The sequence below is a fragment of the Malus domestica genome, chromosome 07 (assembly GCF_042453785.1).
Source record: "Malus domestica chromosome 07, GDT2T_hap1".
NCBI classification, from domain to species: domain Eukaryota; kingdom Viridiplantae; phylum Streptophyta; class Magnoliopsida; order Rosales; family Rosaceae; genus Malus; species Malus domestica.
The window spans coordinates 31,205,484-31,231,927 of record NC_091667.1 but is presented as its reverse complement, the minus strand read 5'-3'; the positions used below and the strand labels follow the sequence as shown (position 1 = coordinate 31,231,927).

The 26,444-nt window shown below is 39.9% G+C and overlaps 2 protein-coding genes across 3 annotated transcripts; both read left to right on the top strand.

The window, feature by feature from the left end:
- Positions 1–17,966: 17,966 nt before the first annotated feature.
- Positions 17,967–19,823, top strand: LOC139197598 (protein NETWORKED 4A-like). The gene is made up of 2 exons (XM_070825328.1): positions 17,967–18,050; positions 18,314–19,823. Exon 2 carries the CDS (start codon positions 18,645–18,647, stop codon positions 19,623–19,625), a length of 981 nt encoding a protein of 326 aa, XP_070681429.1. The 5' UTR covers positions 17,967–18,050; positions 18,314–18,644; the 3' UTR covers positions 19,626–19,823.
- Positions 19,824–20,433: 610 nt separating this feature from the next.
- LOC103439549 (probable LRR receptor-like serine/threonine-protein kinase At3g47570) lies at positions 20,434–25,495 on the top strand. 2 transcript variants are annotated; one of them, XM_070825327.1, is made up of 6 exons: positions 20,434–20,450; positions 20,868–21,365; positions 21,707–21,778; positions 22,443–22,802; positions 22,899–24,899; positions 24,996–25,495. In XM_070825327.1, exons 1-6 carry the CDS (start codon positions 20,444–20,446, stop codon positions 25,364–25,366), a joined length of 3,309 nt encoding a protein of 1,102 aa, XP_070681428.1. In that variant the 5' UTR covers positions 20,434–20,443; the 3' UTR covers positions 25,367–25,495. The 2 variants fall into 2 exon arrangements, with proteins under 2 accessions (XP_070681428.1, XP_070681427.1); XM_070825326.1 differs by lacking the exon at positions 20,434–20,450 and having other exon boundaries at positions 20,679–21,365.
- The last annotated feature ends 949 nt before the right edge of the window (positions 25,496–26,444 follow it).

Below are 26,444 nucleotides of genomic sequence, written 5' to 3'. Positions count from 1 at the left end.
GTCAGCCCTTATGTCCCCCCCCTCTCTCCCCGAGTCAAACCTGAAGCAGCTGAAAATCGGGTCCTAAGCCTGAGTGGTATTTTTGTAAATAAAGCGAAATTTGGCTAAAATCATCCGAGTGGCAGTCTTGTAAATAAAAGACATATCCTCCCACGCTAGAGAAGTACATTGACTCATCAAATTCCAATATCTCTAAAGGCATTAAAAAACTAGGTGCAATGTGATTTTAGGTCACTGTGCGGAACATAGTAAATTGATTCTTGTATAAAAATTTCTGTTACAAAGCTAATTTATATGTCTATAGTTGTATTAATAAAGAATCTAAATGGAGCATTATTACTTGAGTTATAGTTCAAATCAACCAAAATCATGAAAATAAATAAATAAAAAATTTAGAGCAAAGTCGGCAGAACTAAACTAAAAACATAATTGTGATTTCTCTTATGCATGTGAAAGCAATATTTCTCTTATTCACATGCATAACCTAGAAAATTTCCTAAAGATGAAGTTTTTTTTTTTTTTTTAAATTTTTTGCCACAAACCAAGTTGGTATATATGCTGATGATTTCATCATTTAGGGGCCTTTAAGATTGGGTGCCCTGTGCAAGGGCACCTATTGCACATGCCCAAAACCGCCACTATAAAAACGCTACATAACAACACGTTTAAAATTGAAAAAAAAAAAAAAAAAAACCCTAAAATCCCTACCAATATAACAAATTTCCATAACATAGAATTCCACTTTTATCCCATCCCTCCACAGGGGATGTTACAACTACACTGCTGATCAACTTGACTAGATAGTCAGCATTCGAAAAACTTGACATCAACATTCGGACAAGAGACGACCTGTGTAAATGTTTATAAATTATACGAAAAATTGCAGAGACCTGCAGCCTAACAACTGAATTTGTAATTTAATTAACCAAGAATATATAGGGTAATTTTTAGGAAAAGGTTTGTTTGAAGCAGCTGCATCCTGGATGCACATGCAAAAAGCGTGTACTTCTTTTGCGCACGCAAAGTTCTCCATTAAAAAGAAAACAGTGCTGCATTTCATAGTCCCCAGTACGTCCAAATGCGGTACTGGTGGCTGTGGATGGATGAGAATATAAATACGCATGTGTTAAATAACATATAATTTTTAGGACGAGACTTGACGCAATAGAAAAGATTGCTCGTTTGTGATTGAACACGGGTTCGAGTCGTAGAAACAGACTCTTTGCAAAGTAAAAGTGAAATTGTGTACCATAGATGTTTCTCCCGACTCTTGCAAAACAAAGAGTTTTGTTGCTTGGAGTTGTGGTAGCCCTTTCATGTATATAATATTAGGAAAACTAATGAAAAATGTTAGAAAACTTTGAGTTTTAACGATAAGGACAAAATAAAGGGTAAAATGAATAGTACCAGGATTGACTTTTTAGTGTAAAAATATGATTTTTCATTAAAGTGAACAGTACCGCGGACTTTCGTTAAAACTCTCTATAATATTTGTACCACAAAAGTTTCTTTCTAAATAAGATACTGAAGTGGTAAGTCACTAAGTCCACGTTTGGTTGTCTCCACCAAGGTCTAAAATATCGATAATATCGGAAATATCGCTAGTCCAAAAACACAAAAATTTCGATGGAAATATCGGGATATTATCGATATCGATAAAAATTGAATAAAAACCACTGAAATTGTAAGAAAAACTTGGAAATTTTTATTGAAACTTTGCACGATGTTTATTTAGTCAATTATCTATTAGTTTATCACAAAAAATTTGAAGGAAATGCATTGTATGATGGATTTAACTGATTTAAGTTGATTATATAGCGAGCTGGCAAACATTGTGAGTGTAGAAAATATGTAGTAATTAATGAAAGAAGTTTAAACACACCATAATCATTATATATAATGAATTAGTACTGTTGATGCACAAAATCAGCGAGGACTTTGGTACAACAGAAAGTGTAAGGTTTGTGACCTTCGCTTGGTTGCTTCGATCACTAGTGAAGATAAGTACGTAAATGAATAGGGACAGGGAAGCAAACACAAGATGTACGTGGTTCACCCAGATCGGCTACGTCCACGGAGTAGAGGAGTTCTCATTAATTGTGAAGGGTTTACACAAATACATAGGTTCAAGCTCTCATTTTGTGAGTTCTAGTGAATAGTTTAGTACAAAATGGCATTAAAGATTATTGTGGGAGAATGATCCCTATTTATAGAAGAGAGTTTCTAGTTTTGTTCTAATATTGACACGTGTCGTGTTGTGATTCTGATGTTGACACGTGTCGCGCTGTGATTGGCTTCTGATGTCGACACGTGTCGCATTGTGATTGGCCTTCTGGTTGAAGGGAAACTCTTCTGGGTCCTTGACGGTATAACGTTGACCGGTGCTCAGTAGTTTCGGGATTAGTCAAGTATGGTACAAACAGTGCTCCCCTAAGTTCCCGAGTGAGGGAAGCTCCTCGGTTGGGGACTTGCAAGATCCAAGCCGCTGAGTAATCACGAAACTTCTAAGTACCGAGGTGTGGTATCGTCTTCACTTGCCTTATCTTTCTCATAGGTAGATGTGGCATCTTCTCTGGAAGTACGCTTCCTCCATCCAGGGGTGGTATCTTTAACCGATGAAGATGCACAAGGTAATGTATCAATTTCACTTGAAGCTTACTTGTAGTTTCGGGCTTGGTCAAGTGCGATACAAACCCTATAGTAGGAGGCCCCCAAGTCGCTGAGCTAGGAGATCTGCCGAAAGAGGTGACAGACAAGGTAAGCAATCAAACTTCCAAGCAAGCAACCCAGGATCGGAGGTTCGACTTCGGCTTCCGGTTGATTGTTCTCCTTCTCCTTGTCTCTCATTCAGCTGCTAGGATAAGGAGAAGCAAATGGAGAAGAGATGATATGAGATACTTTTGCTTTTGAAGAAGTAACTTTCCACATGCTTATTCTTGAACTGTGCTGGAGGGTTTTCTGGTTCCCTTCAGAGTATAAGGCCGACTCAAGAATTTGAGGGTCAAAACAAGTCCATCAAATCTAGAGTACGTTCGACCTTGATGATATGGGATACTTTTGCTGTTGACGGAATAATGAATGTGGTATGGAAAGGTGTCGTGCTGTAGTGATCTGTTTCAGCTCACCGTTGAACCTTCTGCTTCAATCTTTTGCATGGCAGAAGTGGTGTGCAACCTTTGCATTTAAATGGTCCTTCAGAACATTCCTTCATAGTGACTCATCCACGCTTGGCAGCTTCAGTGTAAAGAGCCAATATCTGATCAACTGTCATGAGGTATTTGCCGGTGGAATTCGTGACCTTGACAGCAGTTGAGGATGAGTACTCGAGAGCAATGCTAAGTAAGCAACCAGGCAAAGGTTCCAGGCAGTCAGTTCCAGATTGGATGTTTGATTTCAGGTTCCGACTGACTGCTCTCTTTCTCCTTGTCCTGCAGGTGTGGACAAGGACAAAGACAAAGACAGGGAGAAAGCATGATATGGGATACTCTTGCTTTCGACCCTGATGATATGAGATACTCTTGTTCTTGGTGTGGCTTATTTGCTGAGGTATTATCGGGGGGAAATAAAGCTGAGTATTTCGAGAGGTTATGTTGAGGGTGCCTTCTCGAATGCGAGAAAGGGTTAAGCATTTTTGCAGGTTTGCCTGTCCGTTGAGGAGGGAGGTCGATGTATATAGGGATTTCCCAATAACAAGTAGTAATGCTATTCCTTTACCCTTGTGGGTAATAGCAATGTAGTGGGAGCTGCCAGCTTCACGTGTTTTAACTTTGTCAGAGCACTTTGAAAAAGTGGTATGTGGTATCTGGAAAGCTGATGTTACGTGTGAAGATTACAGACAAGCTTTATCTAAGGAAATCTGGCTCTCGAAGTTCTGAGAGTTGTGCCTCTTCGGTTTTCGAACAAGCAATCCCGTCGAGGATCTGACTCTCGAGATTCGGAAAGCGGTGCTACTTCGGTTTTTGAGAAAGTAATTATGTTGGGAGTCTTTTCTCGAATGTGAGTAAATGTTGGACGTTCTTGCCAACCTGTCTTGCCGCAAAACACGGAGGTCGACACACATAGGAACTTTCCAGTTGTCAAGCAGTAGTGATGTTCCTTTACCCTTGTGGGTAATAGTAGGGTAGCTGGAACTTCGAAATTCTCGTGCCTAAACTTTGTCAGAGATCTTTGACAAAGTTATATGTGGTACCCGAGGAGTTGATGGTGCATGTGGAGAGCGGTGATTGAACAGTAAGATTCACGTGCTTTCTACTTCACCAGAAATCTTCGACAGATTGCCCGTAATTTTCGCAAAGCTGAGTGTGCATGTGACAGGTGCTGACGAGGCTGAAAAAGCAGGTGCTTCTTCGATTTCTGAGATCGGCCCTCGTGGTCTCTGAGCAGCCCAGCTTTTGAGAAAGCAAATGCCTCTTCGATTTCTGAAGCTCCGTCGAGTGCAGATTTTTATAGAGGCTGGCATTAAGTTCCACATCACACTTGAATCTCTACCAGTAGAAGCTCCCTTCTTGCACTTCTAAGATCTTGATTTGTCTGACCTCTTCCCTCTTCAACACATTTGAAAATGTCTGGACCCTCCGACCGTCGTTTTGACTTGAACCTTGGAGAAGAGACAGCCACGCCTTCTCCAGACAACATATGGTGCCCATCCTTCATATCCCCTACTGGTCCTCTTACCGTTGGGGATTCTGTGATGAAGAATGATATGACCGCTGCAGTGGTGGCCAGGAACCTTCTCACTCCCAAAGATAACAGACTACTTTCCAAACGGTCTGATGAGTTGGCTGTTAAGGACTCTCTGGCTCTTAGTGTTCAGTATGCAGGTTCTGTGTCTAATATGGCCCAACGCCTATTTGCTAGAACCCGCCAAGTTGAATCATTGGCTGCTGAAGTGATGAGTCTCAAACAGGAGATTAGAGGGCTCAAGCATGAGAATAAACAGTTGCACCGGCTCGCCCATGACTATGCTACAAACATGAAGAGGAAGCTTGACCAGATGAAGGAATCTGATGGTAAGGTTTTACTTGATCATCAGCGGTTTGTGGGTTTGTTCCAAAGGCATTTATTGCCTTCGTCTTCTGGGGCTGTACCTGGTAACGAAGCTTCAAATAATGAACCTCCAATGCCTCCTCATTCTGGGGTTTTGTCAAGTACTGAGGCTCCGGATAACCACCCTCCGGTGCTTTCTCTTTCTGGGGCTCTACCGACTGCTGACACTTCCCCTAAGCAATTTTTATGAAGGCTCCCTCTTGTTTGTTTATTTTGACTCATGTACATGTACATATTTGTAGCTTATCAGAAGTATTAATAAATAAGCTTTGCTTCATTTCAACATATTGTGTTAAATACACCAAAGCCTTCTTCAGAAAGTTCTTTGAATTTTTTCTTTTGTTGAAACTTGTATTGTTGGAGCTTTGTGAGTGAAGCATGTAGTTTGAGGTAGTGTTCCCTTAATTTCCTGAGTGAGGAAAACTTCTCGGTTGGAGACTTGAAAAATCCAAGTCACTGAGTGGTTGTGAGACTTCCGAGTATCAAGGTGCAGTAGCATATGGTGGGAGTCCCCCAAGTCTTCAGGCGAGGAGAGTTGCCGAATGAGGTGTCTTGCTTGCTACTAATTTGTCAAAGTAACGAAGCCTTGTTTTGATGTCACACCTTCATATATGCCTTATCCAAAAATATTTCAAGCTAGGTTTAGCTTTGCGAGGGCCCAAAATTATTTGTGTAGCCCAAAATGGCAAGCCCAAAGGGAGTCAGAGTAGAGGGAGCGGTAACTCTTCAATATAACACCATCATCTGTAGCTCAAATCGAAAAATTGTCTTCATGAAAATTGTTCCTTAACGTGGGAACTACAACATACCCAAATTTGAGATCCATCGGAGTAGTACAACTCCAGACATTCAGGTATGATGAGTAACTACTCATGATTTTTCTGTTAACCCGTCAGACTTGTTGTGAGCTTTGAAACTCCATTTTCTCTTTTTCAGATCAACATACTTTCTTCATCGAAGTTGTTCCTCATCATCTCTTCCATAACATATCAAAAATTCAGAACAAACTAACGGTTGAATATTTCCAGATCTTCGAAACACCGCAGCAGCTTTGAAGCTTGCAGAAATCTGACCGTCATGTTTGGAGCTTCAACACTCTAACTTCCGTCGCTCAAATAGAAAATTTTCCTTCGTGAAAGTTGTTCATCTGCTCAAGAACTATAAGATGTCCAAAATTCAGCTCCACTGGAATTAGCTTCGCACTATCTTGATGAAGAGTGTGTGAAGCTTTTATATGTTTTGGTGTTGAAATTTGGTATTGTAGGTGAAGTTTTGGGGTTGAAGCTTTATAAGTGAAGCTTTGGTGTTGAAGCTTTATAGGTGAAGCTTTGGTGTTGAAGCTTTATAGGTGAAGCTTTGGTGGTGAAGCTTTATAGGTGAAGCTTTGTGTTTGAAGCTTTATAGGTGAAGCTTTGGTGTTGAAGCTTTATAGGTGAAGCTTTATAGGTGAAGCTTTGGTTGACACCATAAATTAATTGTGCTTCGCACTATCTTGATGAACATAGTGCGAAGCTTTTGAGATTGATACTTGTCCTCCATTGATGAAGCTTGTGTTGGCATCATAAATTGATTGTACTTCGCACTATCTTGATGAACATAGTGCGAAGCTTTTGACATTGATAGTTGTCCTCCATTGATGAAGCTTTTGTTGGCACCATAAATTGATTGTGCTTCGCACTATCTTGATGAACATAGTGCGAAGCTTTTGAGATTGATACTTGTCCTCCATTGATGAAGCTTTTGTTGGCACCATAAATTGATTTTGCTTCACACTATCTTGATGAAGATAGTGCAAAGCTTTTGAGGATTGTAGTTGTGTTTCATTGATGAAGCTTTGTTGAATTTCTCAATTTCCAATTTCCTCTTCTTTTTTTTTTTTTTTTTTTTTTGTTTTTGTTTTTGTTTTTTTGTTTTGTTTTTGTTTTTGTTTTTTGTTTTTGTTTTTTTTGGGAAAACTAGAAATTTGAAAATGTGGGAGAGACAACGTATACAAATTTTGCTTCCATACCGTTAAGCGAGAGATTGTGATGCAAGCCACATCTTGTAGTAGTCGAAGGTTTGGATGAACCATATAAATTGAATTTGCTTCAAACAGTCTTGATCAAAAGCGTTTGAAGCTTTCTATGAGTTGTAGTGTTTGCATTGTTACAGAGGAGAAATGTCTGAAGCAGATGCAAGAGGGCTGAAGAGCTTGATCTTCGTATACCATGCACTGAAGCCATTGTTGGCTTGCAATAAGACTTTGTTGGTGACTATAGCTCTTGTTAGGCATAAGTGCTCCCCTAGTTGAGTTGTAAAGCTTGATGGTTTTTTATTATTTGTGAATGCTAGGAGTTCACACGTACAAGTTGTACCACTCGTCTTCTGGTTAATGGAATGAATGGTAGGTTGCTTTCATCACTTGGTTGGTGGTACGAATGTGAATTCCTTAATCACCTTTCATCACATTTCATCACCTGGTTGGTGACATGAAGGAGAGTACGCGTTGTACATTTCATCACCTGGTTGATGGCATGAAGGAAAGTACGCGTTGTACATTTCATCACCTGGTTGGTGGCATGAAGATGAGTTCCTTCTTTACCTGATTGGTGATAAGGGTGGCAAGTTTCCAAATAATATTAGAGTACGGGTTGTACATTTCATCACCTAGTTGGTGGTACGAAGGTGAGTTCCTTCATCACCTAGTTGGTGAGAATAAGGGCAAGGTGTTGAGGCACATTGTGGCAAATGTCGAATGACACAAAGTGTGTTGAACCCTTTCGAAGCACAGTTGGCTTATGTATGGATGTGTTGGAATGTATGATGTTTATGCATGAATGTGTTGGAATGTATGATGTTTATGTATGAATGTGTTGGAATGTATGATGTTTATGTATGAATGTGTTGGAATGTATGATGTTTATGTATGAATGTGTTGGAATGTATGATGTTTATGTATGAATGTGTTGGAATGTATGATGTAGATCCCTTGTATAGTCTTGTTGACACATACTTAGATTTTGTTTTGTATTGGAAACATTTGCTTTGAAGCTTCAACACTTGAGTGTTTCATTGCTCAGAATGGAAAAGAGTTTATGGCCAAGTTGGCTAAATCACCTCTTTATTGAATTCATACCAAATGGTCTTTGTTACATAGGATGCCGAACGGCTGTAGCTTAACACTTGTACAATGTGAGTCTATTTGTAATAGTACTTCAAGTGGTCAGCATTCCATGGATGGCCAAGGGTCTTGCCGTCAGAGTTTCTGAGCTTGTAGGAGCCAGGGCGGCTGATGCCGACGACCTCGAACGGTCCGTCCCAGTTAGGACTGAGTGTTCCTTCACTCGGGACTCTATCACAGAGTAATCTTTTCTTCAGTACCCAGTCTCCCACTTTGAAAGAGCGAGGTTTGACCCTTGAGTCGTAGTAGTTGGAGATGCGCTGCTTGTAGGCGACATTCCTCAGGTGAGCCTGATTTCTGTGTTCCTCGACTAGATCCAGGTTGAGGGTGAGTTGTTTGTCGTTCTCACTCTGTATGTAGTTCTGGATTCGGTATGTTGCTTGCTCAAGCTCAACTGGGACAACTGCTTCTGTACCAAAAGCAAGTGAGAATGGAGTTTCTCCTGTGGAAGTCCGATATGAAGTGCGGTATGACCAAAGGACTTGGGGTACGAATTCTGGCCAACAACCTTTAGCTTTGTCCAAGCTAGTTTTCAGAGTACGCTTGATTATTTTGTTAACGGCCTCGACTTGTCCGTTAGACTGGGGATGGGCTGGAGAGGCAAAACATAAGTTGATGTTGAACTTAGAGCAGAACATCTTGAACTTCTTGTTGTCGAACTGCCGCCCATTGTCCGTGACTATCGCATTGGGAATGCCGAATCTGCAGAGGATGTTCTTCCATACGAAGTCTTCTATTTTTCCCTCAGTAATGGTTGCCAAGGGTTCTACTTCAGCCCACTTTGTGAAGTAGTCAACTGCAACGATTGCATAGCGGACCTTGCCTTTCCCTGCAGGCATTGGGCCGATCAAATCAAGTCCCCATTGGGCGAAGGGCCAATGGCTGATCATAAGAGTGAGCGGCTCGGGAGGGGAGTGAGGGATAGTTGCATAGCGTTGACACTTATCACATGAGCGAGATATTATGATGGCATCTTGGTGGAGTGTTGGCCAGTAGTATCCTTGGCGAAAAGTCTTGTGTGCTAGGGATCGAGACCCAGCATGATCTCCGCAGACTCCTTCATGTATTTCCGGAAGGACAATTTCCGCCTCCGCAGGTGTAAGGCATCTTAGGTATGGCAGGGTGAAACCGTGCTTGTAGAGTTGGTCATTAATGATCAGGTAGCGGGCAGACTTGTATCGAATCTGCTTAGCTTGGACTTTGTCAATTGGGAGGGTGCCATGAGCAAGGAATTTATAAATTGGGGTGATCCAACTATCTTCTTGTTGTAAATTGCACACCTCCGCGACCATGGTGCTTGGTTCTGCCAACAATTCGACATGAATTTTTCTCCCAATCTTGTCTTCCACTGCCGAGGCGAAGCGAGCCAAAGCGTCTGCATGACTGTTTGTCGCTCGAGGAACTTGGGTGATCTGGTAGTGGAAGTGCTTGAGCAAAAGTCGCGTTTGCGCAAGATATGCTGCCATGGAGCTATCCTTAGCATCAAAGTTGTTTGTGACTTGGTTGACCACTAATTGGGAGTCACTGAAGATATCAATTTGTTTAACCCCAAGGTGTTTGGCCAAACGTAAGCCTGCTAGAAGGGCTTCGTATTCGGCCTCGTTGTTCGATGCCTTGAATTTGAAACGAATAGCGTATTCCATCGCCACTTTGTCGGGGGTAGTGAGGACTAATCCTGCTCCGCAGCCCTGTTGGTTGGATGAGCCATCAACATACAGACTTCATGCTGGGGTCGTTGATTCTACTTTCTGAGCTTCCAATGGTAATGAAGCTACTGCTTCAGGTGTAGAAGCAATGTCAACAGGATATGTGAAGTCGGCGATGAAATCTGCTACTGCTTGACCTTTTTCGGCTGGTTTTGGTTGGTAGGAGATGTCAAACTCACCCAATGCTATCGCCTATTTGATCATTCGTCCAGACGTGTCAGGACTCTGGAGTATCTGTCAAAGAGGGTGATTGGTAAGCACGATGATAGCGTGTGCTTGGAAATAAGGGCGAAGTTTCCTAGCAGACATGACCAATGCTAGAGCTAATTTCTCAATGTTGGAGTATCGTGTCTCCGCATCTTGTAGGGCCTTGCTAGCGTAGTAGACGGGCCGTTCGACACCACTGTCCATTCGAATAAGAACAGAACTGACTGCTGAAGCCGAAACCGATAGATAGATGATGAGAGTGTCACCAACTTCTGGTTTGGAGAGCAGAGGGGCTTTACTCATGTACTCTTTGAGGTTCCTGAATGCCTTGGCATATTCCTCCGTCCATGTAATGTACTTCTTATTTCCCTTGAGTGCTTTGAAGAAAGGAGCACATCTGTCTGTGGCCTTAGAGATGAATCTGGTTAAGGCTGCCACCTTGCCAGTAAGGCTTTGGATGTCTTTTGAAGTTATTGGCTCTTTCATGTCGAGGATTGCTTTGATCTTTTCAGGGTTAGCTTCAATGCCTCGTTGGCTAATCATGAAGCCTAAGAATTTGCCAGAGCCCACGCCGAAGGCACATTTGTTGGGGTTCAACCTCATTCGATACCTCTTTAGAATGGTGAAAGTTTCAGATAGGTTGGTGATGTGTTGGTCAGCATGTTTGCTTTTGACTAGCATATCATCAACGTAAACTTCCATGCTCTTCCCAATTTGTTCGGCGAACATTGAATTGACCAGTCTCTGATAAGTTGCTCCTGCATTCTTTAGGCCGAAAGGCATGACTTTATAGCAATATAGTCCCCTGTCAGTAGTGAAGGCCGTGTGTTCTTGGTCTGAGGGGTTCATGAGGATTTGGTTGTATCTTGAATAAGCGTCCATGAAGCTCAAGAGCTCACACCCTGCCGTAGAGTCTATAAGTCTATCAATGAGAGGAAGGGGGAAACTATCATTCGGGCATCCTTTGTTTAGGTCAGTGTAGTCGACACACATTCTCCACAAGACCTTTTGAAGCAGGAGACTTTCCTTGGTCGGATTTTTCTTAACAAGGACAACATTTGCTACCCATGTTGGGTAATTGACTTCACGGACGAAGCCTATGTCCTTGAGTTTTTCAACTTCTGCTTTCATCGCCTCGTATCGTTCAACATCATAAGATCTTCGCTTCTGTTTTACTGGTTTGGTCTTGGGATCAATACTCAAGTGGTGACAGATGATATCGGGAGAGATGCCCGGCATATCTTTATATGACCAAGCGAAGACCTCGGCGTTCTCTTGCAAAAAGGAGATCAGCGACAACCGAAGGAGTGGTGACAAAGTGGTGCCAATATTCACCATGCGGTCTGGATGGTCTTTGGAGATAGAGATCTTCTCTAACTCTTCAGCGGGTTGTGCTTGCTGGGTGAATGAGTCATCTCGAGGGTCGTCGGGTTGACTGTTGCCATCCTGAAGACCCGAGTTGGATTCATCTGGACTGGTCTTTACGACTTGGTTATGTATAAAGAGAGTCTCCTTGGGGACAGGCAGGTGTTGTTGTTTGACTGAAGTGTTGTAACATGATCGAGCACTAAGTTGATCTCCCCTGATGTACCCATTGCCGAAAGGGGTTGGAAACTTCATCAACAACATATGTGTGGATACCATGGCCTTGAGATCATTAATGCCTGTGTGCCCAAAGATGACATTGTATGCCGTCGGGCAGTTGACCACTAGGAAGTTAGTGGTAATAGTAGCTGTGTAGGGGCCTGTACCAATGGTGAAGGGTAAGTGTATACTCCCTAAAGGTTGCACGATATCGCCAGAGAAGCTTATCAGAGGAGAAATCGAGCGATCGAGCAAGTGTTCAGCTACATTAAGTGCCTTGAAAGCTTCAGCAAACATGATATTGACTGAAGCACCTGTGTCTATCAGGATTCGTTTCACATCAAAATTTGCTATGTGAACTTCCACGATCAGCGGGTCATTGTGAGGGTAGATGATACATCTTTCTTCCTCAGGGTAGAAACATATTGGATCCTAGTTAGGCTTTTGATACTTGCCTCCCCTGATGTCTTCCACATGAAACACTTGATGGCCAGGTCTCAAAGTTCGTTCACTGCTTTTCATGGCCCTATTGGAAGATTCAGACATGGGTGTGCCGCCGCTTATGGAATATATCACATTCACCTGGTGTTGGTTACGGTTATCCCTTGGAGGGTGAAGGAGGAACTGATCAATTTTTCCTTCACGTGCCAAAGCTTCAATATGGTCACGGAGGATAATGCACTTCTCACTATCATGGCCATTATACTCGTGGTAGCAGCAAAACATGCCCGTGTTCTTCGTGGACTTGTAATCTGGCTGTCTTGGCTTTGGCTTTGGTATCAGGTGAGCTATACTGGGGTAGATGGCAGCACATGTAGCATTCAAAGAGGTGTATGTCTCATACCTCGGGGTAGGGCCTGTCTTGACACGTGATTGGCCCACTGCGTTGACTGCTTGGGGGCGGGCATTATTGTGATGATATCCTGAGTTATCGCTATAGTGCCCCTTATTCTTTTTATTAAAATGAGATTGGTGAGGATAGAAGTCTTTCCTTTTGCCCTGAGATTGATATGTCTGCTGACTTGGCGAAGCATTAAATGAGGCAGGGGGGTGTGCTGCTACCATTTGGAAGGTTGAGGTCTTTTCATTCGGTTGGATCTGGCCTCCACTCCCTACTTGCTGATAAGGGGTGACTGTAGGGGGTTTCCCTTGATATGTCCTTGCCTCGGCGGAGGCATGGTTGTAAGCTTGTGTCATAACCTCAGAGTAAGTCTTCCAAGTGTTGGCATTGATCATGTACTTGAAGAAACAGTCACGTAAGCCTGCCGTGAAAGCCTTGAGGGCGGTCTTGTCATCTGCCTCAGCGCAGCGAGAATACTCATGGCTGAAGCGGCCAGCGTACTTTCGTAATGACTCGTCCGGCTTCTGGTGAATAGTGTACAAGTCATCTGCGGAATGCAAGCGATCGGTCTGGAAGATGTGTTGAGAGACAAACAGCTTCCTCAACTCTTCAAATGAGTCTACTGTCTCAGGTGGAAGACGGCAATACCAGTTTAAAGCTCCGCCAGAGAGGGTGGAGGGGAAGAGAAGGCACCGTTCTTCGTCGGTGTGTCCCCGGTATACCATGGTAGACTCAAAGAGGTTAAGGTGTTCAATCGGGTCTTCCCTTCCAGTATAGAGCTGTAAATCAAGCTTCTGCTTTGTCTTCGCTTGGAGGAGAGTGTTGAGGATCCTTCTTGTGAGAGGGCCAGGCCTGGGTTGGTTCCAGTCAGGTATCTCGGCTTGACGTTCAGCCTTCAGCTTGTTTACTTCCTCAAGGAGCTGCAGGACAAGGGGGTCCTGAGCGGAGTCGTGCACCACCGAAGTTTTCTTATTTAAGCCCCCATCGCCTCTTGGAAGTAGGAAAGTTTGATCAAGATAGCCTGATCTTTCTTTGGACTCGCCACACTGACTTCTAGAGTGAGTATGTCGGAATGTTTCCGAGTCCCCAGTACCTTCATATTCTTCTGGGACTTGTTGCCCATTCTCTAGATTGGCGGCTGGCCTGGGTCGTGGAAGAGGACCGAGTCTTTCAGAAACCCTTGGGTCATTGATCTTCGAGCTTATGTGGATGGGATTCTCTCGACGTTGCTTTAGGAAGTCTCGACAATCGCGATAGACAGCTTTTGATCCTTCCACACCCTCTGTGAGGAGGTGTTTTCCTCTACTTCTCCTGCTTCGGGTTGAAGCAGCTGGGTTGAGAGAAGTCTCATATTGATTATCACATTGATGTGTAGCTCGATCCTTATCAGGGATGTCCGTGTCGGATATCGGCGACCCTCCGTGTTGGGGGGCATTCAGTTGATTGTTGACCTCGACAGGGGCGACGAGCTTGTGTGTTTGAGCCTGCCTAGCCTCGTGAAGCATCTCAAAAAGTTTTTCATATTGTTCCTGGAGGACTTCATTCTTCATCGCTATCTTGTTGTTCTGAACCTCTAGCTCATCGACTTTAGCTTGAAGAGTAACTCTATTTCCTTCCTGCTTTCGTTGCTTCATACTAGGTCCAGCAGGGGTGTCATTTTGTGTGTTGTGGCTTCTTTTGCTCCCCATGTCGGAGAGAGATGCTTGGCCAAAAGAAAGTGTACGAATGGTGGAAACCAGCTTGACAGAGCTGTAGAGAGTAGGAATAAGTGCGTTTCCCACAGACAGCGCCAAATGTTGATGCACAAAATCAGCGAGGACTTTGGTACAACAGAAAGTGTCAGGTTTGTGACCTTCGCTTGGTTGCTTCGATCACTAGTGAAGATAAGTACGTAAATGAATAGGGACAGGGAAGCAAACACAAGATGTACGTGGTTCACCCAGATCGGCTACGTCCACGGAGTAGAGGAGTTCTCATTAATTGTGAAGGGTTTACACAAATACATAGGTTCAAGCTCTCATTTTGTGAGTTCTAGTGAATAGTTTAGTACAAAATGACATTAGAGATTATTGTGGGAGAATGATCCCTATTTATAGAAGAGAGTTTCTAGTTTTGTTCTAATATTGACACGTGTCGTGTTGTGATTGGCTTCTGATGTTGACACGTGTCGCGCTGTGATTGGCTTCTGATGTCGACACGTGTCGCATTGTGATTGGCCTTCTGGTTGAAGGGAAACTCTTCTGGGTCCTTGACGGTATAACGTTGACCGGTGCTCAGTAGTTTCGGGATTAGTCAAGTATGGTACAAACAAGTACAATATATATAAATGTTTCTTGCAAAGATTCATTGTCATGTGCAAATTTGTTTCTTGCAAAAAAAATTCAAAACAAAATGATATATATAAATATTTTAGCATATTTTCCCAAAAATGTAAGTGATTTGGTGGTCAAGGTGTTGAAGGATTAAAATGGGAGGGGTTCGAATCCCCTTGGTGCAAGATTGAGACTTTTCAACATTTTTTTAAGTATTTTTGAGTTTCATCTCGCCATATTATTGCGATATATTGCCTAAATAATGTATTAAAATGCTGAAAATATCGTCTAGCGATAATATCGACAAAATATAGATATATTGAAGATAATTAAGTGGATAAGTGTGAAAATATCGTCATCTAAAAAAAATGATATTATCAACGAAATATCTCCGATAATATCGATATTTTGGTAATGACAAGGAGGTAGGCCGGTGAAGCCCTTGAAGAAAGGAAAGCATGACTTGAGCCCACTTCTTTTTTTATGTTTTTTGGGTCAAGAACTAAAGCCCAAATCTTAACATTTTTTTATGAGTTAAAAATTAGTTTATTTAAATGCCACATATATAATTATAAATGCAGTTTAAAATATTCTAAAATGAGAGTAGCGAAATTCAAACTCCGGTGCGTAAAAGAAATTACATCTATTTTAGCAAATGTGACTACGACCACGTATGCAGATTAATAAGAATTGAGCTTCAAATATAAACATTGAGTGCAAATTTTAAAAAGGTTGGTAAAAGATAAAATTTGAAAGATAACAAATTATCTATTTAAAAGTCAATCAAAACAAAATGATAGAGATAGACAAGTCTAACAAGAAAAAGACTAAAATTATGAAATTAGATAAAATATGGGGTCATATGTTTTGAATAAGACTATGATAAAGTTCCAAAAGAAATAATTTTGCTTAGTTTGTGTGGCTTCCCACCTTGATCAATGATTATTATGAAAATAATGGAAAAATAAAAAAAAAGATAAATATATAGATTTGGACTTTTAAATTAGATAAAAATACCAAAAATATTTAAACAATTTCGATGTACTACAAATTGTCAAATTCAACTCTAATTATTTTGTTGATAAAATTAAAGTTGCTTGGTGATATATTAGTATAATTTTTTATACTTCCGATCTTCGTGTCGTAGTGTCAATGTAAATAGAAATAAAATAAAGAGAAATGCTAAGGCGAGTTTCTTATAGTAGAATTCTTTATGAACTTTCTGTCTTTCAACAATTAAACATGAATTTTCGTGTTAATAAGGTAGCAGAGAGTTCGTAGAAAGTCATTTTTTAAGGGGAGGTTTTGATATAGACGTCTCGTTTCTAAATGTCATAGACTAAACATCTATTCCTTTTACAAATTTGATTAAACATTTTCCCTACAATTTTGGTACTTTAATTTTATTTCATTAAAAGTCTATTCACGTTAGCATTCCCTTTTTTCCTCCTATTTTTATGCATATCTTATTATGATGATTTAAGATTTTTTTATTTTTATTAAAATATTTATTTTAGTAAATTAAATAAAATGTAACAAAACTCGTTGTTAGGTATGTTTGGTAACATCGGTACGTTTGATTATAATGATACATTTAGTTACTTGGTACATTTGAATTTTTGGTCCATTTGGCTTCTTGGTACATTTGAATTTTTGGTACATTTAGTTTTTGGTACATTTGAATTTTTGGTACGTTTGTTTTCAAAACATAAGTTTTATTACTTTTTATCCTAATAATGAGGAATTACTTTAATTAATTTTTTTTTATATATAGAAAGAGTCGTTAACAATGTAAAAGTTTAAATTACTTATATTAACTCATTTTTTTTATAGAAAGAGTCATTAATCAATTGACAATAGCCTTTTTGTTAATTCAAAATTATATGATTTATCGTTATGATATAGCATTATCTACAATAATAAGGATTTATCTCCGATCAACTAAAAGTTGTTCCAGAGACTAATCTACCAAAAAAGAAGACTATCTAGAGCATTGCGTATGAATCAAACATATTTTTAAACATTCCAAAAAGATGAATATTCATTTTTATATTGTTTATAATTGGGTACGTTTTAATTTAGAGGGTTGGTACGTTTTCGTTTGATGTTGGTACATTTTCATTTAATGTTGGTACATTTCCATTTGGTGTGGGTGTACATTTAGATTTGAAAATTTTACATTTTTAGACTTAAATATAGTTGAAATTATTTAAAATATATAGTAGATATTTAAATGTAAATTAATTTCAATTAATCCGAAGTAGTTCAAGTCTGAGTATCTTAATCAAATGTTTCAAAAGCTTAATCAAAAACTCAAAAAGCATAAATATTTAGTCTACAAAAGTCTAAACTGAGGCATCTAATTCTAATTTTCTCATTTTTAAGTGTCTTTTTAGCATTAAAATAAAAGAAAAACTAATAAAAAGGGTTTGAAAACTTTGAGTTTTAACTATAAGGACAAAATAAAGGGTAAAGTGAATAGTATCAGGTTTGACTTTTTAATGTAAAAATGTGGTTTTTCGTTAAAGTGAACAGTACCGCGGGCTTTTCGTTAAAACTCCCTAAAATAAAAGGAAAACTAATAAAAATGGCTTGAAAACTTTGAGTTTTAACGATAAGGACAAAATAAAGGGTAAGGTGAATAGTACCAGATTTGACTTTTTAGTGTAAAAATGTGGTTTTTCGTTAAAGTGAACAGTACCGTGGACTTTTCGTTAAAACTCACTAAAATAAAACCAGAATTTTTTTTATTAAATTATTTTCTTAAATTGGAATGTTTTCCCGCCATAAATCTTTGGTTGTTCCGCTGGCAGGGACGGCAAGCCGCTTGCCCACCATGCGTTACGGCCCCACCTCTGAGGGCTTAATTATTGGAGTAGTTCGTTAAGTTACGAAAATACCCATTACCAGAAATCACGACATGGAAATGAAACGGTGTGTGAGAGGGCATTTTCGGAGCATAAAAATATGGGACAGAAAACGTGGGATTTTGAGCCCTTCCCCCCGCTCTCTCAGCAGTTTCCCCGTTGTCCCCAACCGAATGAATCCATTTTGAATTTGGAAAAAAAGCCGCTTTTAGCTTAAAAGGCAAAAGCACCGATTAATCGCTTCACTTAACTTCTGATTTGGGCAGGGCTTGGATCTGGAGCTCTCTCTCTCTCTCTCTCGTCTCTTCACCTGTGTCGCAGCAAAAGGTCAGTGACAAGGAGCTCACTCTTCTATGTTGATATAATCGATTGCATACGGATTATGCATTTTTAAGAATCGCTTTTTGTTTTAATTTATTCAAGCATCTGGTTTGGTATGCTTAAACTGAGGATTTCTCTATTGATAAGAACTACTGGATATTTATAGAGTAAGTGTTTGGGTTAAAACTTAAACCTTGGGCTCAAGTGGAAATCCAAGCTTAAACTTAAACTTAAACTTAAAACTTAAACTGAGGATTTCTCCTCCTTAGTGAATATGGTTTCAACCAAGGCTCTCCTCTGCTGACTCCCGATGCTAAACATGGTTTGCGGAAATCCGACGATCAAGTTGTTGGTTTTGATATATCACTAAGCTCAGATGGTTCTAGTCCAGCTCTTTCTTTAAAGAATAGCGCTGAATCGTCTTCCTCTTCATCATTGGGATCCGAGTCAGATTCTCCTAATTCCCCGGTCAGCAATTACTCGGTTCCACCTCCGAGCGCTGATTTCAACAGTCAGGGATGGCAGCAGAAGATTGCTAAGCTTGAAACTGAACTATCTAGCTTGAAAGAGAAGCTCCAGGTGAAGGAGTCTGATCTTACAATGGAGAAAATGCGTGTCTTCGAGCTGCAAGAACAGATAGTTGAGTTGGAAAATCGTGCATCAGACAGAGATAATGAGATTCGGAAATTGATGGAGGACTTGGAAGTGACTAAAGAAAGGCTTAAGGGGTCGGACGAAGAGATTGCGAATTTGAAGCATGAACTGGACGATAGAATTTCCAAAGGCGCTGATCAAATGCAAGGTGTTGAATCTCAACTTGACTCGGAGAGAAAGCATGTTTCGGAGCTGCCGGAGAGGATTGTGAGGTGCAATGCTGACATATTCGGCTGCGAACTTGAGGTAATGCAACTGAAGAGCGCATTGCATGATGCACAGGAACAATTCTCGCTTGAGAAAGCCGACCTGCAAGCTGACATTTCAAGTTTTGCAGCGAAACGAATTGTCTTGGACACGAGACTCGAAGAATTGAGTTTGAGAAACAAGAGGTTAGAGGACGAGATAAGGCAATGTGAAACGGATAAGATGGAAATGGAAAGGCTGCATGCTGTCTACGAGATGGCATTGCAAGATGATATAAGCCGCCTGAAGGTAGAAGTTGCTGATAAAAATGGACATGTGGAAGCTGTAAATGAAGACTTGGACATGTTTAAACTGAAATATGACATGCTGATGGCGGAGAAAAACGAGCTCAATGGTAGGGCTCAAACGCTCATGGCGAATGTGAGTTCCCGCGACAATCAGATTCAGGAAATGGCGGGACATCTTAGTCGGTTGCAAACAGAACGCGAGGGTCTGATCGTTGGATCCGAAAGTGCGCGTAGGCTAGTAGATGAGCTGAAAACAAGAGTGGGGGAGTTGCAGCAAGAGGTGAAAAGGCAGAGTGTTGTGATCTCGGATGGGGCTGAGGAGAAAAGAGAGGTGATCCGGCAGCTTTGTTTCTCGCTGGAGCACTACAGGAGCGGATACCAAGAGCTCCGCCAAGCGTTTACCGGGCACAGGCAGCGCCTAGTATGTTTCTGAGGCTCACTTGATTGTCTCTTGCATCATATGTTGTGTTATTTGTATGGAACAAGTTTTTGTTTAGGGTCATATGGTCAATTGAGGTCGGATGTTACATCAATATTTAGTTAATTACGAAACTAAATGCTCTAGATTTTGAATGTTAAAGAACAAAAATGGCATGGAAAAGGTTTGCTAATTATTATTAATTAAGGTGTTCTCAGTGTTCTCACTTGTTTGGAGTGCAAAATGGTCAACCTACCTATTCTCCGCCAGTGAACTGGGGGTTTTGACTAAATCCTAATTCAGTGAGGTGAAGTAACCCTCATTCATTGCGGCCGCTATAATCTAATAAGCTATGATATTATTAGAAACCAATGATTTCTAAATTGCCATTACCAATGGTAATTATTAGCAGAAGCTAAATGGAAGAGGGCGACGAAGGAAATACCAATAGGATGCCTCCATGACTACATCCACTACAAGTCAAGGATTGCAATTTGCAACAAGTGGGATAATAATTTAATTTGGTTCTTTTTCTATGGTCTATAGATATTAGATAGTACTAGTCTAAGCCTCCTCACTTCGACAAAAAAATCGGACTTAGACTATTCGTCCTCACCTAGCTAAGCTATCAGCGAAAAATGAAAGATCTGTGTTTGTTATGTAAAAAAATCCAAACAACAAGTCGAGGATTGCAATTTGCAAAAAATGGGATAATAATTTAATTTGGTTCTTTTTCTATGGTCTATAGATGGTACTAGTCTAAGCCTCCCCACTTCGACAAAAAAATCGGACTTAGACTATTCGTCCTCACCTAGCTAAGCTATCAGCGAAAAATGAAAGGTCTATGTTTGTTATGTAAAAAAATCCAAATAACAAGTCGAGGATTGCAATTTGCAAAAAATGGGATAATAATTTAATTTGGTTCTTTTTCTATGGTCTATAGATAGTACTAGTCTAAGCCTCCTCACTTCGACAAAAAAATGGGACTTGGACTATTCCTCCTCACATAGCTAAGCTATCAATGAAAAATGAAAGGTGTGTGTTTGATATGTAAAAAAATCCAAATCTTGGTAACACCAACTTGTTTCCCTATTTATGTGAATGTAATGAGTTCTAGTTTTTGATCGAATTCAAACCGAAAGACGAAAACTACTACAATTAAGGAGAGAAGTCGTTTCCTACTATCAAAAATGTTGTCGATGATACACTGCTTGTGTTATATCCATATGATGATTATGGCTAATTGCTTAACTGCAGGTGTATTAGCAATATCTCATACCAATATCAGCACAGATCAGTCTGCGCTTCTTTCTCTCAAAGCTCACATCACTAGTGACCCTCAAAACATCTTGACCACCAACTGGTCCTCTGCCTCCAATTCCAACATTTGCAACTGGGTTGGCGTTAGCTGCGGTGCTGGCCACCACAGAGTCACGGCCTTAAATCTTTCGCACATGGGTCTTGCCGGAGTTATTCCTCCACATCTAGGCAACCTCTCATTTCTCGTTGAGTTGGGCCTTGAGAATAATAGCTTTCATGGTCCCCTACCGCAAGAACTGTCTCGTTTGCGCCGGTTGAAGGTGATTAACCTTGGAAACAATGGCTTTATGGGAACCATTCCTTCGTGGTTTGGGTCCTTTGCTAAACTTCAAACCATCAAATTGTACGGTAATGGCTTCTCGGGTTTCATACCGGCTGCTATCTTCAACTTATCTGCACTCGAAACAATTAATCTAGGCAGGAACCAACTATCGGGTACGTACATACCACCAGTACCAACCACCTAGGAATATAAATTAGGGTGTTTTAACGAAAAGCCCACGATACTGTTCACTTTAACGAAAAACCACATTTTTACACTAAAAAGTCAAACATGTACTATTCACTTTACCATTTATTTTGTCCTTATCGTTAAAACTTAAAGTTTTCAAGTTTTTTTATTAGTTTTCCTTATAAATTAATGATTGCTTGCTTCATCATTACATTTTGATATATTTGTTTCATTTTAACATCTATATATAAGATGTATAACAATCATCTCGTTTGTTTTTTTTTTTTCCTTCTTTTTTGTTGGAATGCATGCACATATTTAACAGGTAGCATACCCAGAGAAATAGGCAACCTAACAATGGTGAAGGGCATATACCTTGACGACAACAAGTTCGAAGGTATACTGTATGACTTAGGTTTTGTTAAATGTATACTAGCAGATGCCTTCACACACTGTGTGTGAATAATTTCATTTTTTTTTTGTTTTTTGGTTTACTATGAAGTGTGATTAGTTTTCAAAATTCCAAAAAAAAAAGAAATCAATTATAAAAATTGAGACAATGATGAGCAGTTTCTTCTAAAGTAGGCATGTTTTTTATTTACTATTTTATTTTATTTTTAATTTTTAAATAGGGCATGCTATGTTGATCTGGTTGTGAGGTTGTTGTAAATAATAGCAAAATTTATGTTCATGTAATTACTAAATTGCCCATATATTTTTTTTGTGTGTAGTTTTGGTGTGAGGGTTAAAATTGCAATTTTATGTAGTTTTGTTTGAGAGCAGAGTTCTATAAATAGGTACTAGGTAGTTTAGATACGAGCCCCTTCTTAGTAGGAATCTCGTTCCACTTTAGCAAAAATGAAATGAGAGGACTATCATAAAAATCGTATATTTACTGTGTAAGACCCTCGTATTCTAGAGCAAAAAGAGAACCTATATAGTGAGCACATGGTCCTTATAATGTTATCCCACTTTTGCTACGGTAGAACGGGATTCCCAGTAAGAAGCTACTCCTATATATGTTTACATGATTTTAACAATATATACGGATTGATTTATAGAACTTCCGAACGAGATGGGCAGTTTAGTTCAGCTGGAGGAGTTGTTTGTGCAGTCCAATGCCCTAACAGCCTCTGCTCTTGTGCCTGTCTTCAACATATCTTCTTTGACTATTTTAAATCTATACGGAAACAACATGAGTGGCAGTCTTCCGAACAATATATGTGAGCATCTTTCCAGTATTCGAATATTTAATTTTAGTGGAAACCAGCTTGACGGTCTGATTCCCTCCAAACTATGGCAATGCAAAGAGCTTCGTGAAATCTTATTATACTCTAACAATTTCCGTGGAAGCATACCCAAAAGTCTTGGCAATTTGACCTACTTAACCAAGATTATTCTTGGTGAGAATCATTTAACAGGTAATAAATTTGGGGGCATTTCATAATCAATTTGTTTTTAGTTTTTAGTTAAACTGAAGTTACAAAGTTAATACAAGCGTTCTGAAATTGTTAAAGGTACAATACCGGATGAGATTGGTGATCTTCCGCAGTTAGAGTTTTTGGAACTGTTATTTAATAATCTTAGTGGCGTCATCCCATCCAAACTCTTCAATCTCTCTACGATAAGAAGAATAGAGCTTTCTTTCAATCAGCTCTCAGGTAGCCTCCCAGCAAACATCGGTCTTAACGCTCCAAACCTAGAATTCCTTTATGTAGCCAGAACTAACGTCGTGGCTGGACTACTCCCTAACCTCTCCAATGCTTCCAAGCTCAGGATGCTAGACATGAGCGAAAACTCATTTACCGGGTTTCTTCCTAGCACGCTCTGTTCCTTGAAAAACCTTGAGCTTCTTTCCTTGCGCTCGAATAATTTGACAATTGATGCTTCTACTCCACAAGCAGCAAGTACTCTCTCTTGCTTGTTTAATCTTAGAAATTTGACAAAGTTAGACTTGGGAGACAATCCACTAAACACCACGATTCCAGCTTCCCTCAGGAATCTCTCTACGTCACTCCTATATGTGTATTTATTCCGTTCCAACATCAGGGGCAACATTCCAGTAGAAATTGGCAACTTGAGCAGCTTGATATTACTAGACCTGGGAAACAATCAGTTGAGTGGAGCAATTCCAACTTCAATACAAAGGCTACAAAATCTCCAAGTTTTGGGTTTGTATGATAACGAACTGCAAGGACATATCCCGTATGAACTCTGTCAACTAAACAACCTAGCCGGTTTAGTTTTGCATGGTAATCGGCTCTCTGGTTCTATTCCTTCCTGCTTGGGTACTTTGGCAGTAGCTCTAAGATATCTACGGTTAGGGTCCAATTTGTTAACTTCAAAAATACCATCTTCCTTGTGGGAACTCAAGTATATATTGGAGCTAAACTTGTCATCCAATTCTCTAGTTGGACCACTCTCAGAAGACATCGGAAAGTTGAAAGATGTGGTGGTAATGGATTTATCAAATAACCATTTCTCCGGAAACATTCCCGGTAGCATTGGGGGTCTTCAGAAAATGATTAAATTGTCCTTGGCAAACAATTATTTAGAAGGCCCTATTCCCGGTTCATTTAAAACCTTGCTAAGCCTAGAATTCTTGGATTTGTCCAAAAACAATCTATCTGGAGTGATCCCAAAGTCATTGGAAGCCCTCTTGTATCTCAAGCATCTGAATTTGTCTTTCAACAAACTCCAAGGAGAAATTCCAACCGGCGGGCCTTTCGGAAACTTCTCTGATGATTCATTTGTATCAAACGGTGCACTCTGCGGTACTTCCCGACTCCATTTTCCATTATGCAAATATAGAACAAAAGTTGAGCCAAATTGGAGGAAAGCTAAATATATCATCCCAGGGGTCATGTCAGTAATACTCCTAGCGGCTGCTGCATTGATTGTGGTGCTATGCAGGAAAAGGAATGTTGAAGTTGTAAGAGAAACTGCCTTGCTACCTCAAGTTCTTTGGAGAAGAGTTTCGCGCCTAGAACTTGTAAGGGCGACAAATGGACTTCACGAGAGTAACTTACTAGGCACAGGGGGGTTTGGCTCAGTATACAGAGGAACACTGTCAGACGGGATAGATATTGCCCTCAAGGTTTTCAATTTACAGCTAGAAGAGGCATTCAAGAGTTTTGCGAAGGAATGTGAAATGCTAAGCAATATCCGTCATCGGAATCTCATTAAAATCATAAGTTATTGCGATGAACTTGATTTCAAAGCCCTGGTGCTTCAATTGATGCCTAATGGAAGCCTCGAACAGTGGTTGTATTCTCCAAACCGTTCCATGACTATCCTGCAGAGGTTGGACATAATGAAAGATGTTGCATTGGCACTAGAATATCTTCATCAAGGTTACTCGATACCTATCGTTCATTGTGACGTGAAACCAAGCAATATACTATTGGATGATGATATGGTTGCACATGTTGCTGATTTTGGCATTGCAAGACTCATCGGCAGTGGAGATTCGATGACGGAAACAATGACCCTAGCCACAGTTGGATACATGGCTCCAGGTGATGTATTTTTTCAATTTTGTTTATGTTGGTTTTATTAGGAGTTATAATTTTCTTTTTATCATACATAACTAAATTCACATACAAATTTTGCAGAGTTCGGGATGGAAGGAAGCGTTTCGACGAGTGGGGATGTGTATAGTTTTGGTATTGTACTCATGGAGACATTCACAAAAAGGAAGCCAACGGATGAGATGTTTGTTGGGGAAATGAATTTAAAGCAATGGATTGCAGATTCATTATTTCTAAATGCTGCTATAGATGAAGTTGTGGATGCCGATATACCTGGGACGGAGGAAGATGGTGGTTTCGTGAGCATGAGGGTTTGCTTATCATCCGTTATGAGATTAGCCTTAGCTTGCACTGCAGCATTGCCGAAAGAAAGGATTAACATGAAAGATGCCGCAGTCGCACTCTATAAAATCAAGACTAAGTATTTGAAGGACTCTGGAGGAGTGAATTCTTAGTTCTATGTTCTCTATATTTTCGGATCCATTTTCTTATTGTTGTTTTCGATGTTCAAAAACTACATTATTTTCTTATTGTTATTTCAGTCAATATATCAGGAAGTGACAAACTTCTAAACTTCTACTTAAGTTAGGTTTCTTGGCTGCTTCACCAATTTGTGCTCATCTTTTTAACAAAAGGAACGAAGTTACTCCAATTTTCAGCCCCAAAGATCTTGTCATTCATTCTGTAATATGTAAATGATCTTACAGCTTCGACCTGAATTTGACCCATTTTCTTAACCCGCGGTTCCTATAACCCATAAAATTTTTAGTGTCGTTCAAATCACAAATACCCTAGATGAATTGAAAAACTGCAGATATTAGTTAAAAACACCTGAACGACATCATATTGCCTGTACTAAATATAATAGTACCCCAAATTTATGGTGCTATCAAATTTATGTATATAAATTTACGTATTTTTTTTAATGACACTAAAGATTAATTCTGAACTTATGGTACCATCGAAGTTATGCACACAACATACCTATATTAGTATGATTCTAATTTACATCTGTTTCTTATCAAAACAATTATAACATATATTTCAATATGGATGCTTACAACACAAAAAATTTCGTTTCGTTTCGTAAAATTACAAATAATTCACTAATACTTCATACATGGAGCAGCGAACCACTTTAGTTGGGTTCTCTTGGCACATATTTAAGTTAGAAAGTTGGGAGAATTCTAAAACTAGCATGAGATACTTTAGAACAATTTGACAAAATAGGGTGTGGATGTGTTTTAATATTCCTTCCAACAAAAAACAAAACGTTATCCCCTAGATGAAAAAATACAACAGAAAAAAAAGCACACGCACTTTTACCCCAATGGCGCATGAGTACAAATGGATCCTAAATTTGACCTGAGTAAAAGTTGATAAGGATAAACTTCTTATATATATATATTTGTACCAGCCAAGGGCAGCTAAAAAATTAATGAGCAATCCAACAAGTAGCCAAAACCGCTTCAGCCATATGCATCATGAAACACAATCTAAGCTATCTGGATAGACTATCTAGAATTATTATCT

Coding starts and splice junctions, on each gene's coding strand:
- LOC103439549 (XM_070825326.1), top strand. CDS start 20,801: ATGTTGTCGATGATACACTGCTTGTGTTATATCCATATGATGATTATG. Junction 21,779..22,442: donor TGACGACAACAAGTTCGAAG/GTATACTGTATG, acceptor ATTGATTTATAG/AACTTCCGAACGAGATGGGC. Junction 22,803..22,898: donor TGGTGAGAATCATTTAACAG/GTAATAAATTTG, acceptor AAATTGTTAAAG/GTACAATACCGGATGAGATT.
- LOC139197598 (XM_070825328.1), top strand. CDS start 18,645: ATGGAGAAAATGCGTGTCTTCGAGCTGCAAGAACAGATAGTTGAGTTG.